At 59.2% G+C, this 12825-nt stretch overlaps 1 protein-coding gene across 5 annotated transcripts in view; it reads left to right on the forward strand.

Moving 5' to 3' along the window:
- SLC12A7 (solute carrier family 12 member 7) overlaps positions 1-12825 on the forward strand; it is a 78204-nt gene that overhangs the window by 50356 nt on the left and 15023 nt on the right. For all 5 annotated transcript variants that reach the window (XM_036410487.2, XM_045571717.1, XM_045571718.1 and 2 more), the window contains exons 4-12: positions 3201-3347; positions 4637-4691; positions 6488-6618; positions 6908-7149; positions 7876-8087; positions 9340-9507; positions 11084-11182; positions 11741-11798; positions 12365-12539. In XM_036410487.2, the coding sequence (XP_036266380.1) occupies positions 3201-3347; positions 4637-4691; positions 6488-6618; positions 6908-7149; positions 7876-8087; positions 9340-9507; positions 11084-11182; positions 11741-11798; positions 12365-12539 (1287 nt within the window). The remainder of the gene's footprint in view (positions 1-3200; positions 3348-4636; positions 4692-6487; positions 6619-6907; positions 7150-7875; positions 8088-9339; positions 9508-11083; positions 11183-11740; positions 11799-12364; positions 12540-12825) is intronic.

The raw sequence follows: 12825 nt of genomic DNA on the forward strand, positions 1-12825 counted from the left end.
ATATGTAACCACCAGAGGCATCCCTACAGTACAGGCCGCAGCTTCCAGAGGTCCTGACGTGCCACCTCTCTTCCTGCCTCTGACACTGACAGGAAGGCTGTTTCCCAGGTCGTGGCAATAGTTCGCAAAGGGTGGAAATTGGCTTTTCTCTGTTTTAAGTGGTGATTCTCTCCACTCCCCACCCCCATTGGCTCTGAGAACACCAGGGGAAGGACGCCGAGTCCTGAAGGGAGGGGCCTGCGAATGGGCTGTGGCCTGTCAAGCCGGACAGAAGGCTGCCTGGCACTTCCTGCAGTGTTCTGCCAGCTGGGTGGGACGGCTGGGTGACCCCACAGCGCTGAGCTGGGACAGAGTGGGAGGGGGCTCGACGGCTGCCTTTCTGCCCATCTCTTCCCCACCCCAGTGTCCACCTGCCCATTGGACCAGAGCTGGGGCGGAGGTGCCGGAAGCCAGTGTCCACACGGCCTTGCTCCTCCCCCTCCAAGTGCCTCTCTGTGCCTGTGTCTGGCCCGACCTTGGTCCCCTTGGGCTCCAAGCCAAGGCCTCTTCTCTCCGCCCTCAGGCTGTAAACCCAGCAGGATTAACACGGCTTCCTGCACTCAGGCATCGGCTCCTTGTGTTCCAGAGGAGCCGCTCATTCAGGATGGAAGCAGTAGACGGGGGACGTGGGACATGAGATGTGGCCTCTGTGTCCAGCTGTGTTGACCTTCCTGGGCACAGGGCAGTGGCCTCTGCAGCAGAGTGTGTCTGGGTGCACCTCTCCTGGTTTTCCTGGCTCCTTGGGAGCCTGTGGCCACCTTGGCTGTTCATGGAGCCATCTCCCTCCCCCAAGGCAAGGGACAGGGGACACTGACCCCAGGTGATGCTATGTGGAAGGTTGTAGCTTCGGATGAATGCTCTGGGCACTGCCTGTGGCTTCACTGCAGGAGCCCAGCTGTCTGAGCACACGGCTCACATCTGTCCCTCTGTCCGATGGCCCTGGTGATTCAGGGAGCCATCCATCTGCTCAGGGAAGCACGCTTTCCGCATAGACCTGTTGCTGGAACCTCCAGCCTCAGCGTGTGGCACCACCTGGGCCACTGCCTGTGCTGCAGCTACTTTCAGACCGCGTGGTGCAGCCTTGGGGTCGCAGATGTCCTCCTGGCACAGACAAATGTAGCCACACCCCTGGTGAAGGTTTGGTAGAGATGTGATCTCAGCGGTCAGCCTAGTGACTCTGAACAAGCCCGTGGTTTGCACCTCCTGCCAGGCTGGGATCTAGAACAGGATTTGGTTTTAGTCGCAGGAGGGACGGTCACCCCATTACCCTCCGCAGGACTGTGTAGCCAGGTGGACAGGTCTCAGTTAGGATGAATCTCGTTGCCCTGCTTAGGACTGAGTGTAGGTCCCCGGGGAAGGGAGGCGGGGGCTGCCCCTCATTGTCCCTCTGACCAACCTGACACAGGAGCTTGTTCCCAGAGATGGGCGTGTGTTCCCCCAAGGCTTCCTCTCCGGGGCCTCGGAGCCAGCTGGGTGATCCTTCAAAGCTGCCTTTTATGAGGGAACTGAAGGCCGCTGTGCCCTTCCAGGGTGACTCAGGACCATGTCAGCCGCCGGGCACAGAGCTGGCTCCGGCGGGCGGGGCCCCGGGGAGGCCCAGCTGCTCTGCCTGCAGGGTTTGCTCAGCCTCCTGTGGTGGTTTATTGATCTCTTCATATGCTCACTGAGATTGTAAAATAGGAGCTGGCAGTTTGTCTGGATGGTTGTCACTGCATTTCCACTCTCATTTTTGTACAATTGAAATACTCCCACTCTGTGTGTAAGACGCATAAATCCTTTTATTTACACAAAAAGCACGGGGATCCCGTGGGTGGGCGGCTTGGGAGGGGTGCGCTGGAGCTCAGGCCAGATGTTAAAGGAGCTGCCTGAGTGAGGATGCAGGATGAGTCTGGCTCCCGCTCCCCAGGACGGCTGCTCTCAGCTCACACTCCCCAGGGCCCTAGCATCTGGGAGCTCTGTGGGCTGCCTGCACTTAGCGGCAGGTGTCCGTCTGTCAGCAGCTCCATTTCCACCCGAGGAGCCCATCTGCTTTCTTTAATGGGGGCTCAGCCCCCTCTCCTTGGGCGCTTGCCCTCCAGCCACCTCCCTGGGGCTGGGCTGTGTCCCGGGGCGGCAGCCCCTCTCTGAGCTGCCACATGAGCTGGGCTGTGTCCTTGTTTTCCACCGGCCTTGTCATTCACAGGAAAGCTTATCAGGTGTTTTGTGTGTTTTTTTAAAATTCAGGATATTTTCTCCACGAAAAAGCATCTTGTCTTTGCACCCACATGTCCCGAAATCCCAAGTGTGCTGCCTGATTGTGTGGTCGCACTGGCTGTGACCCCAGGTCACAGACCGGGAGGGCCTTATCTGTCCTCTGTGGTGGGTGTAGGACTGGCCGCAGGCTCCTGGCCATTTCGTCGCCACCCCGGACCAGTCTGCATATCCCATAGTCTTTCCCGGATCAGAGCAGGCATTTCCGCCAGGCCCCTTCCAGCACTGTCCGTCCCGCAGTCACCTGTGTCCAGCAGCACCCCAGCCCTGTTTTCGTGTCTGCAGTTGTGGACGTGGGGAAGAAATGTGTCCAGGCAGCCAGTCCTCTGAACTCTCGATGGTGCCCCGATCTCTTCCTCCATGTGGGTTGAGTCATTGCTGATATCTGCCTGGAGTTGGGGTCCTTGTACCTTCTGTGGTTTTAGGGAGCATGACTGTTTTATCCATCTTTCATGGCCCTCACTTCTCCTCATATTGTGGTCTCCTGAGTATCTGGAACCCAGAGCTGCAGTCGTGATACACAGAGCCTGGAGTCTTTTGCTCCCATCTTTCCCCAAACTTTCCCACCGTCCTGCCATTCCCCTCACAGCGGAGGGAGGCCCAGCCAGCTGCTCCCTGCTCTGCTTCCTGGCTCTGGTCTCTCTCTGAAGACCAGCCTGCTAGGCAGCCAGGGTCCTGCTCTGGAGTCTCCTGGAGCTTCCATTCATTCTGGGGTGTGGTTCCCCTCAGCCATTTCCCTGGGTCCAGGCAGCTGAAGCTTCCCGCCCTCGCCGGTCCCTTTCCTTGTCCTCCTGTTCCTGGGACGTCTGTCTGGGGCCTGAGGGTGCAGCCAGAGCTCCCAGGGGAGGGGTCCCCAGGGAAGGCACTGAGGTTGGCCTCCCCGGAACAACTGTTCTCTCTCTCTCTCCTAGAACCCAGGCATGGGCACCTTCATCGGAGTCTACCTGCCCTGCCTGCAGAACATCCTCGGCGTGATCCTCTTCTTGCGCCTGACGTGGATCGTGGGCGTGGCCGGCGTCCTGGAGTCCTTCCTCATCGTGTTCATGTGCTGCACCTGCGTGAGTGCCGAGGCTGTTTCTGGTTTGGGGCGGTGGCAGCTGGACTCCAGGGACCTGGCCACGCGGACGAATGTGGGCTCTCCCCGGCCCACTGCTCTCTCTCTGAGGTTGACCATTGGATTCTGTCCCAGGGCCTCACCAGTGCCGGTGTGAGCACTGGGTGTGGCCTGGGGGCTGTGACCAGGCTGTCCCACAGCCCAGGGAGCCTTCCTTAGTTGCACCTGCAGAAATACAGGGGCAACCGAGGGTTTTCACCAGGCACTATCACCACGCACAGGAGTCCTGCACCTTGACCTGGTCCCCTTCCAGTTGGACCGTCTGCCCATGTTCAGGGCCTCGTTTATAGGACGGGACACATGCATGTGAGACCCCAGCATGTGAGACCTGCCACTTGGCCTCCGCACCTGTGTGCCTGTCTGCTAGGGACACAGTCTCTTCTGCGTTAACCTCGGGACGCTCCTCAGTGCCTCCTCCCGGCCCTCAGTTTCCCTGCTTCCTTGATTGTTAGGAGGGTGATTAAGCTGTTGTGTTACCCTGTGTCACCTGGAGACGGCTGTCCAAAGAATTCAAACCATGCAGATGAGTGGGTGTCCGTGGGCCCCTCTCAGGCCACTTGCCCTGCTGCCCCGGGCTTCCCAGAGCTGTGGTGTGGTCACCTAACCCTGCAGCCGCCAACCTTTCGGACCTCACAGACAACCAGTGGTCTGCGGACCGCTGACCTAAACAGCCTCACTGCATTCTTCCTGGGACACAATATGTTTTTTACGTTTAAGAGTCGTAAAGTGTCTGGAGTAGTGCCGGGCACACACAGAAAAGGATGCAAAGCAGGGTAGTGGGGTGGGGCCTTGCTCAGGTGGCAGACACGGCCCAGCAGGAACCAGGGCACAGTGCTCACCGGCACCTTCGCTTTCCAGGCTGTTCCGATGGTCCTTAGGTTCTAAAATAGTTTCTCCCCCAACCCATGGGTGTTGCTGCTTCCTGAGCAGGTGGGCACCTTCTACCCCATGGTGGGTGGGCACCCAGTTAGGATCTGGCCCTTCAGAGCTGGATGGGGTCCTGAGCCAGGTGTTTTCTGGGCAACCTGTGGGAGCTCAGTTTGGGGAGCTCAGTGGGAGCGAACGCAGTCTTGTCGGAAGCTCTGTCTGCTGGTTCCTCAGCAGCCCTTTTGTGATCGCGCTGGGAGCAGGCAGCTGGGCCCACTGGGCTCTGGCCCCGGCCTGCTGCTGGGCTCTCATCGCTGGGTGGCCCTCAGAAACGCTCTTCTAAAGGGGTCCCCTGTCTTTTTGCAGACGATGCTGACGGCCATCTCCATGAGTGCGATTGCCACCAATGGCGTGGTCCCAGGTGAGGAGTGCTGGGGGCTGGATTGTCTGAAACGAAGCCTGCCTTTTGTGAGTAGGAACTGAGCGGAGCCTTGCCTGGGCTCCGTGCATGCTCCACTTTCATTTTGGCGATGACCTTGACATGAGCCCTTCACCCAAGGCAGAAGATGAGGCAGGAAGTGGAGCCCGGTCCCAGAAGGCCTAGTGTGGACATGTCCTTACCACCTGGAGGTTGCTGCCAGTCATTCATGTCTGAGCACAGAGATCTCCATGCCTAGAGGGGTCGTGTGGGTGGGAGAGGCACGTCCTCAGCCTGGCCAGGCCTTTTCTGTCGGCCGTGACCTTGCCTTTGGGCAGTGATGCTCACACAGCTGCTGCCTCTCACATTCACGAGGAGGACCCTTGAGTGCTTGTGCCCCTGGTGTCCCGGGGCCTCTTCCTCTGTCTTCCCCTGGGGGCCTGGGCTTTGCTAAGACTAGGGGCCTGTTATACGGCAGGTCCCTCAGCGCCTTCCGGAGTGCTCAGAGGCTGCTGTGCAATTGGGATGCTCCTCAGAACGGGAACCATCAACACCCCCAAGATTTTTTTCTTGTCAAACATGCCTTTGCTGTCTGGACAAGAAGCTGGCATTTTATGACTGGCTGTATCCCTTTGATTTTGAAGTTTAATCCCCACAAACCATCACTCTCTTTCTAAACCAACAAAACTGAAGTGCCACAGGCTTTATTTATTGTCTCGGACGCTGTCTGACCAAGGGGTTGGAACAAGGGAGGGGCTGCCTGGGCGATGGGGGCTGCGGGTGGGAGGGCTGGGCTCTGGTCTGCAGGGTTCACTGGTGTTTGAGCCCTGAAATCATGGCTGTTTGTTTCCCCCCATTTGGCAGTGAAGCTCCCATCCCTTGGAGGCAGTGCCTACAGGGCAGTGAGCTCAGCAGAGAAAGGAAGGTGGGTAGGCAGGTGGGCCCATACTGCGCCCAGTTTGTGCCTGAGGCTGTCGGGGCCTGAGGCTGTGTGGTCTCAGGAGCAAAGGTGCAGGCACCTATTGTACTTGGCACCTGGATTCAGGAACTGAAACGGTGCCCCCTTGTGCCCCTGCAGCTTGTGCAGCCTGTGTGTATAAGGGAGGTCCAGCATGTTTTGCACCCCGAGTCCTTGAATAGCGCCCCTCTCCCAGAACTCAGGCCTCACAAGATGCAGCAGCCGTGGAGAGGCTGTCATCCCGCTGGCCATCCTGCTGGCCGTCCTCCCGCCATGGAGTGTGAGCCCCTATGGGCTACCGGCTGGGCATGGGGACCAGTCTCCCTTCGCTTGACATCCAGCTGGGAGATGGCACCGACACCCAGTGCTGAGGAGGAGGTGTGATCCGCTCTCGTGGAGAGAGGATTCCAGTGGCAGATTGGCTTTTAGGTTTGCTGTTCAGAGAGAAGGGCATGCCCTGAGGAGTCCTTCAGGCTCTCCAGAGTCACCCATGGTCTCCTGGTCGTGTCTGAGGATGGACTTGCTGTCCGACGGAATGGCCAGGGACCGATCTGTGGGGCATGGGTGTCAGCTGAGTGCTGGGGGTGATGCAGAAGTGAGGCTTAAGCGGCCCTGGGTCCTCAGGCCTTTTGGGGCAGAAGTTAAGAGGATGAAAGTGTTGGTTTTACATCACAATGTGCGGACTTACGGGTTCTGCCCCCTGCGAACCCCTGCGTGTAGCTGTTTTTCCCCAGGACCTGTTTGGCCACAACTGCCAGAGCCGATGTCTGTTCTGTGAAGTCCACATTCACGGTACACGATGTGTCCTTAACCCCATTTCCTGTCTGGCGTTTTTTTGCAGCTGGTGGCTCGTATTACATGATATCACGTTCCCTGGGGCCGGAGTTTGGGGGGGCCGTGGGCCTCTGCTTCTATCTGGGCACGACCTTCGCAGGGGCCATGTACATTTTGGGGACCATTGAGATTTTTCTGGTAAGTGCTTTGTTTTGGGCTGGTTCCCCTGGCCTGGCACCGACCCCCAAAGGGCAGAGCTTCTGGCAGGCCTTTCTTCGCAGCTTTCGTTCCTTATGTGCCCGAGGGTCCCTTGTAGATGCATTCTGGGAGTGTGGGGGTCCTCAGGGAAGGCGGGAGCCCAGCGCTAAGCCCCGCTTCCCAGAGAAGGGCCTTTCAGAGTCGTGTCTGGCCCCGTCCCTCTCCCCGCGTGGCCATCCTCTAGGCGGGGATGGGTAGGCAGCCCTGCTTGACCCGCCTTGTCCCACAGACGTACATCTCCCCTGGTGCGTCCATCATCCACGCCCAGTCGCCGGAGGGCGAGGCGGTGGCCATGCTGCACAACATGAGGGTGTATGGGACGTGCACCCTGGCCCTCATGGCCATGGTGGTCTTCGTGGGCGTCAAGTACGTCAACAAGCTGGCCCTGGTGTTCCTGGCCTGCGTGGTGCTGTCCATCCTCGCCATCTACGCCGGCGTCATCAAGTCAGCCTTCGACCCGCCCGACATCCCGTGAGTCCCGGTCCTCCGTCTTGTCATTGATGGTGTGACGGCGGGGCCCGGGGTGGTGGGGCCGTGTGTCTGGCAGTCTTACCTTCTCCCCCCGGCATCGGGCATGAGCAGTCAGGCTGCTTTTGTAGCCAGCCACCTGCAAGGCCAGAACGGGAGGTTTGGCGAAGGCCTAGGGGCGTATCGGTTGGCTGGCGTCCCGGAGGACGGTCAGGCATCCTGATCTCCTCCTGGCTGCGGCCTGCTCCCCTAGTCCTCATGAAAACCCTCCAGTGGGTTCTCCCCTTGTCCCCCTTTTGAATGAGGACACTAAGTCACAAGGAAGTGGCCCTAGGTCACAGAGCGTGTGAGCAAGCGGGTGGTACGGCTGGTGCTCAGGCATCAGGTTGCCCACTGGCCTGAATGGGGGCAGCTGGGAAGGGGCTGGCACCCAAACCCCTCCTGTCTCCATGTGGAGGGAGCCACCTGAGTGAGAATAGTCCCATTCGCTCCAGGACAGACCATCCCTCAGCCCCACGCTGCATGAGAGCTGGACTCCTTCTTAAACGCTGATTTCCAGCAGCTCTGCCAATGTTCCCATTATGCTAAACGGAGAGTGTCAGCAGCTACTGGCAGACCCCCCCCCCCCCCCCAAACACTCCCCACCGCAAACCTCCACCGTCACTGGAGAAAATAGTGGGAGTCATTTCTCAGGTCCTGCACATGCCCTCACGCCCGCTTCCTCTCCAGGGTCTGTCTGCTTGGGAACCGCACGCTATCGAGACGCAACTTCGACGTCTGTGCCAAAGTCTTCACCACCAACAACGGCACGGTGACCACCGCGCTCTGGGGCCTCTTCTGCAACAACTCCATGCCCAGCGCCATCTGCGACGAGTACTTTGCCCAGAACAACCTCACGGAGATTCAGGGAATCCCCGGCGTGGCCAGCGGCGTCTTCCTGGGTGAGTGCCCGGTGGATCTCGGTGGGGCCGAGTTGCCCAAAGCCCAGTCCCCGGGAGCCCGAGCTGCTGCCCGGCCCCTGGCTGTGCCACCCCTTCCTTGGTGCTGATCTGCCAGGCCTCTGCTTGGCCTGCTTCTCCCAGGCCCTGGGTGCAGCTGCTTGTGGAGGCCAACGGGCCAGGGGCTCCATTGGATCCTTTGGCTTTAGGATTTCATAGCAGCTCTGTTAATAAGGGGAGTAATTAACCAGTGGGGACTGGTTTTTCCTGTCTCTGAGTTCTTCTGTGATGAGAAATTGGCACCCCCCCCTCCACACACACACACACACACACACACACACACACACACCAGGAGAGAGGCCTGACTTTGTGCGGAAGAGGAAGTGGAATAATCCTGAGGCCGTGATCACTGGGTCCCTAGCTGTCTGCCCCGAGGTGGATGGATATCATGGGTCCCTCTGGGGCTGTGATGACAGTGGGTTTGGCGGGAGGTGGGATGCTATACTGTGTTGAGATGGTCAGGGCTGCACACGCCCACACATCCCTCAGCCTGGGATCCTGATGCTCAGAGGCCCCCGGCTAGTGGCCCAGCCCCGACTTCTGGTTCTGGCAGAGCAAGGTCCTTGGAGGGGCAGCTGTTCACAGGGCACTCAGGAGGGTAGAGTGGAGACAGGGTGCCCTGCTCTGAGGGAGCAGGGATAGGTCAAAGGTGGGAGAGAGACATAGACATGACTTATGGGGTTGGGGGTCTCGATGGGAGGATGGGATCCATATGGAGGGGGCGGCCCCTGAGGGGATGGGCTCTGCAACAGGGGGTTTTGGAGGAAAAGGGGTTCTGAAAGGAGAGGGACCTCCAGGCCCAGCCAGCTGGGATCTGCTCAGGGATGCACTGGCATAAGTAGGAGGTGGACTCAAGGTGGCACCTCAGTTAATTGTGTGCGGGGCTGGGGTCATCGCTGCCCCTGAGGGGTCCTCCATCAGTGAGGCGACCCGTGTGAGGGGATTGCTGCCTGACCCTCCACTTGGAGACCTCTCCCAGAGCCTTCTAGGACACACTTGTTCAAGGGAAATCTGCACACGTGTCTGTAGAACAGAAATCTTTCATTCAGTGACTAGTGAACAGTCCTCAGAGATGTTTCTGAGTTTGATGCCCGGTGTGAAGTTTGAGCATGCCGGGTGCATCTGCTGGGCCTCCGGCTGGCGGGAGCCCTGGTAGAAGGTTCCAAAGTCCTGTGACCCATCCTTTCCCACACAGATAACCTGTGGAGTGTGTACACGGACAAAGGCGTGTTTGTGGAGAAGCAGGGCACGCCCTCGGTCCCGGTGCCAGAGGAGAGCAGAAACAGCAAGCTGCCCTATGTGCTCACCGACATCATGACCTACTTCACCATGCTGGTCGGCATCTACTTTCCCTCCGTGACGGGTGAGGCTGCTGGCACTCCGGCGGGCCGGGCCGGCTCTGCCCTCAGCTCTAACGTAGCCAACCCTGACCCCCTCCCCCGCCCCGTTTTCTTTCCTATTTGGCCCAGGAAAGAAGTCTGTTCTGAGTGGGGAGCGCAGGAAGCCAGGTGGTTTCAGGCAGCTTTGTCCTGAGCTCTCCTGAGCGGCCAGGGTCGTTAGCAGTGACTGACTGTGGGGTGGCCTCGCTGAGACACCCCGTGCGCGATTAGGTGGCACCTAGCAGTGGGCACGGAGAGCTGTGAGTGGCCAGCACTGCAGCCATCCTGGTCCTTACAAGAGTCAGCTGGCCTCTGGGAGGGCCCTCAGTGTGTAAGAGTCCCTCATCTTGCCGATATAGTCATGTACATATGCACATGTGTGTGCACACACACAGGTTCACACACACACTGCTCCTGGAGACCACCTCCCACCAGGACACCCCTCATCCTGTCCCCCCACAGAGCAGGAGCCTGACATACCTGTAGCTGCGGTGTGTCTGTCCCTCTGGTCTCTGTCCTGGTCGGCTCCTGGCCCCCAAAGCAAGCCTGACTGCACTCTGGGAAGCTGGCCCGCCAGGGGCCACTCCCCTGCCCCTCTGTACTTCATCTCAGCTCATACTAACCATGTGGTTTATAGGTAGGGGTGCTTCTTTTTAGTCTCCCCTTAAAGATGGGGTTATGGACTCACTTTGGTGAGCGGTGGGGTATGGATCTGGCCCCTAGGGGGTCTTTGTCCTGTTCCCCTGTTACCCCCAATCTGTCAGGATAGGACGTGTTATGGGATGGCCGCAGATCTGGTGGGTGGAGAGCGTGGGGACATCCTCTGTGGATGCAGGTGTTCCCCGAGCCTGGTGGCACCTGTCTGTGGGCTCTGCACCAGCACTCCCACCCAGCTCTGCCTTTCTGAGCTCCTAACACATCGGGTCACACCTAGAAGACGCTCATGAGGCACTCAACAAACCTGCCAGCGGCTGGCATTTCTTTGAGCCCAGTAGGAGTCATTTACGCTCTGTACCAGAGGGAGGGAGGGACGGAGCCTCGAGGGCGTAGGGAGTGACACACCCACATTCGGAGTAGCAGGACTGCACCCCGAGTGGAGTCAATGTGAGGAGACCTCCAGTTACTGTAGGGTCATCTTATAGTGCTTGATTCAGACCTGGCTCCATGAGGAATTCATTGATTAGTATCATTGTCCTGGGAGTTTCTGACCGAGCCACCTGGATTAACCCAATCTAAGAGGGAAGTGAGGTCGGAGCCAGGTGCTCCCGGAGGTTGCTTCTGGCTTTATCAACGGCAAGTGTCTGGGTTGAGCCTTGCTCTGGTCTTGACTGTGATGTAGTTCATGGTGGGATTCACTGTCCCCATGGAGAGTGTGGGGAACACTCGGAGCCTTTCTCAGGTGCCTGCAGTAGCCGTCCCACATACACACAGTGATGGGCTGTGCTCTTTGAGGCCTGACCTGGGGAAAGCGGCCCCATGCAGGTGTGGTTTTCAGCTCACGTCTCTGCAGCTGAGGCCCCGGCTGCGTCCATCCTGACAGGTGCCTGTCTGTCTCTGCAGGCATCATGGCGGGCTCGAACCGATCTGGAGACCTCAGGGACGCCCAGAAGTCGATCCCCACCGGGACCATCCTGGCCATTGTGACCACATCTTTCATTTGTATCCTTAAAGGGGTAAAGGTGTGCAGGCGCAGGCTTGGGTGAGCTGCTCTGGTTTAGGCGATTTCTGATCACATCTGTCCCTTGGAGAGGGACCTTAGGTGCTGATATGACGCGAGAACATAAAACACGACACCTGGCACCACCTCCAGTCGGTTACCGAATGTGATACTGTGTGTAAACTACAGACAGTAGTCACGTTACCACATGCCGTGTACCACAGATGTTAGTATCACGTATCTGCGTGTGTATCACATCATGGTCACCCGCATGTGCTCTGGTCAGTTTTACCCACGGTGCCACGGAGGTGCCAGCCTTTCCTCTCACTGCTGCGGGTCCCTTCTGAGCGAGCGCGTGTCCCCGCAGTGGTCACAGGCAGGCCCGCACGTCCTCCCTGACCTGAGGCCCTGTCCTGTGGAGCCAGAGCTCAGCAGTGAGGAAGGTGCCCGAGGGCCACGGGGACATGGCAGTGCCAGAGGGGGTGGGCAGGCACAGGGTGGCTCCAGGCCCGAATGCGGCCTGCACGTGGCGTCCACGGCTTCCTTGACACGAGCCACAGACCTCTCCTGCATCATGCTCTTTGGGGCCTGCATCGAAGGCGTGATCTTGCGAGATAAGTATGTTGGTTTTTATGTGCAATTTCTGGGGACAGAGTCTGTTTTCTTGAGTGACTTCAGCTTTGAAATTGAGGTCACTCAGGACTTCACACTTCCCGGGTAGAACACTAGGCCCCCATGGTCCCTTGGCTGAGGTTCTGTTTGGTCTGATGTGTCCATCCTGCTCCTGCTGGGAGACCACAGAGCCATCTCAGACCTGACAGAGCTGAAGGTGCAGGGGATCCTGGGAGAGGCATGGGGAACCCCGCTGGCCCCACCACCGCTCAGTGGAAGAGCGGCCAGTGCCCCACCAACCCGCTTTCTGGTAGCTGTGTGTCCATCTGCCCCTCGGGTGTGAGGGCTGCAGGTCCCTGACAGTGAGGCCGTGCCGCTGTCTGTCACTTGCAGGAGTGACAATGGCCTCACGGATCCTGGACGGGCCAGCCATGGCTTCCTGAGGGCCCTCGGGGAGCAGGGCCCGTGTGTTTACTTGGGGGGGGTGGGCCTATTGTGCCCACTCAGCAGCTGGGAAAACGTTTAACCTTCAGCTCATGTTTTCAACATGCACCCCGCTGCCCCTCCCACAGGTTCGGGGAGGCCCTGCAGGGGAACCTGGTCATCGGCATGCTGGCCTGGCCATCTCCCTGGGTCATCGTCATCGGCTCCTTCTTCTCCACCTGCGGCGCCGGCCTGCAGAGCCTGACGGGGGCACCGCGCCTGCTGCAGGCCATCGCCCGCGACGGCATCGTCCCCTTCCTCCAGGTGAGCGGCTGCCCGCAGGTGTGGGGCTCCCTTCCGAGAGCGGGACCCCGGGAGGGAACATGTCTGGAGGGTCCCGTCCCCGAAGTTCTGCCCCAGAGCACAGAGGTCTTTATGGTTAAAGGTGGTGGGAAGGGCCCCAGTCCCCCTGTGACGACGAGGGCCACGGAGTCCGGAGCCCCTGCTTCCTCCCGTTGGGGCTGACGCCTCTGGGAGGAACTTTGGGCCGTTGGTGTGTTAGTGCCCTGGTGCCACATGACAGGGCCGCACACTCGGGGCTTAGACAGCA

This window comes from Pipistrellus kuhlii, unplaced genomic scaffold (genome assembly GCF_014108245.1).
Source record: "Pipistrellus kuhlii isolate mPipKuh1 unplaced genomic scaffold, mPipKuh1.p scaffold_m20_p_4, whole genome shotgun sequence".
Lineage (NCBI taxonomy): Eukaryota > Metazoa > Chordata > Mammalia > Chiroptera > Vespertilionidae > Pipistrellus > Pipistrellus kuhlii.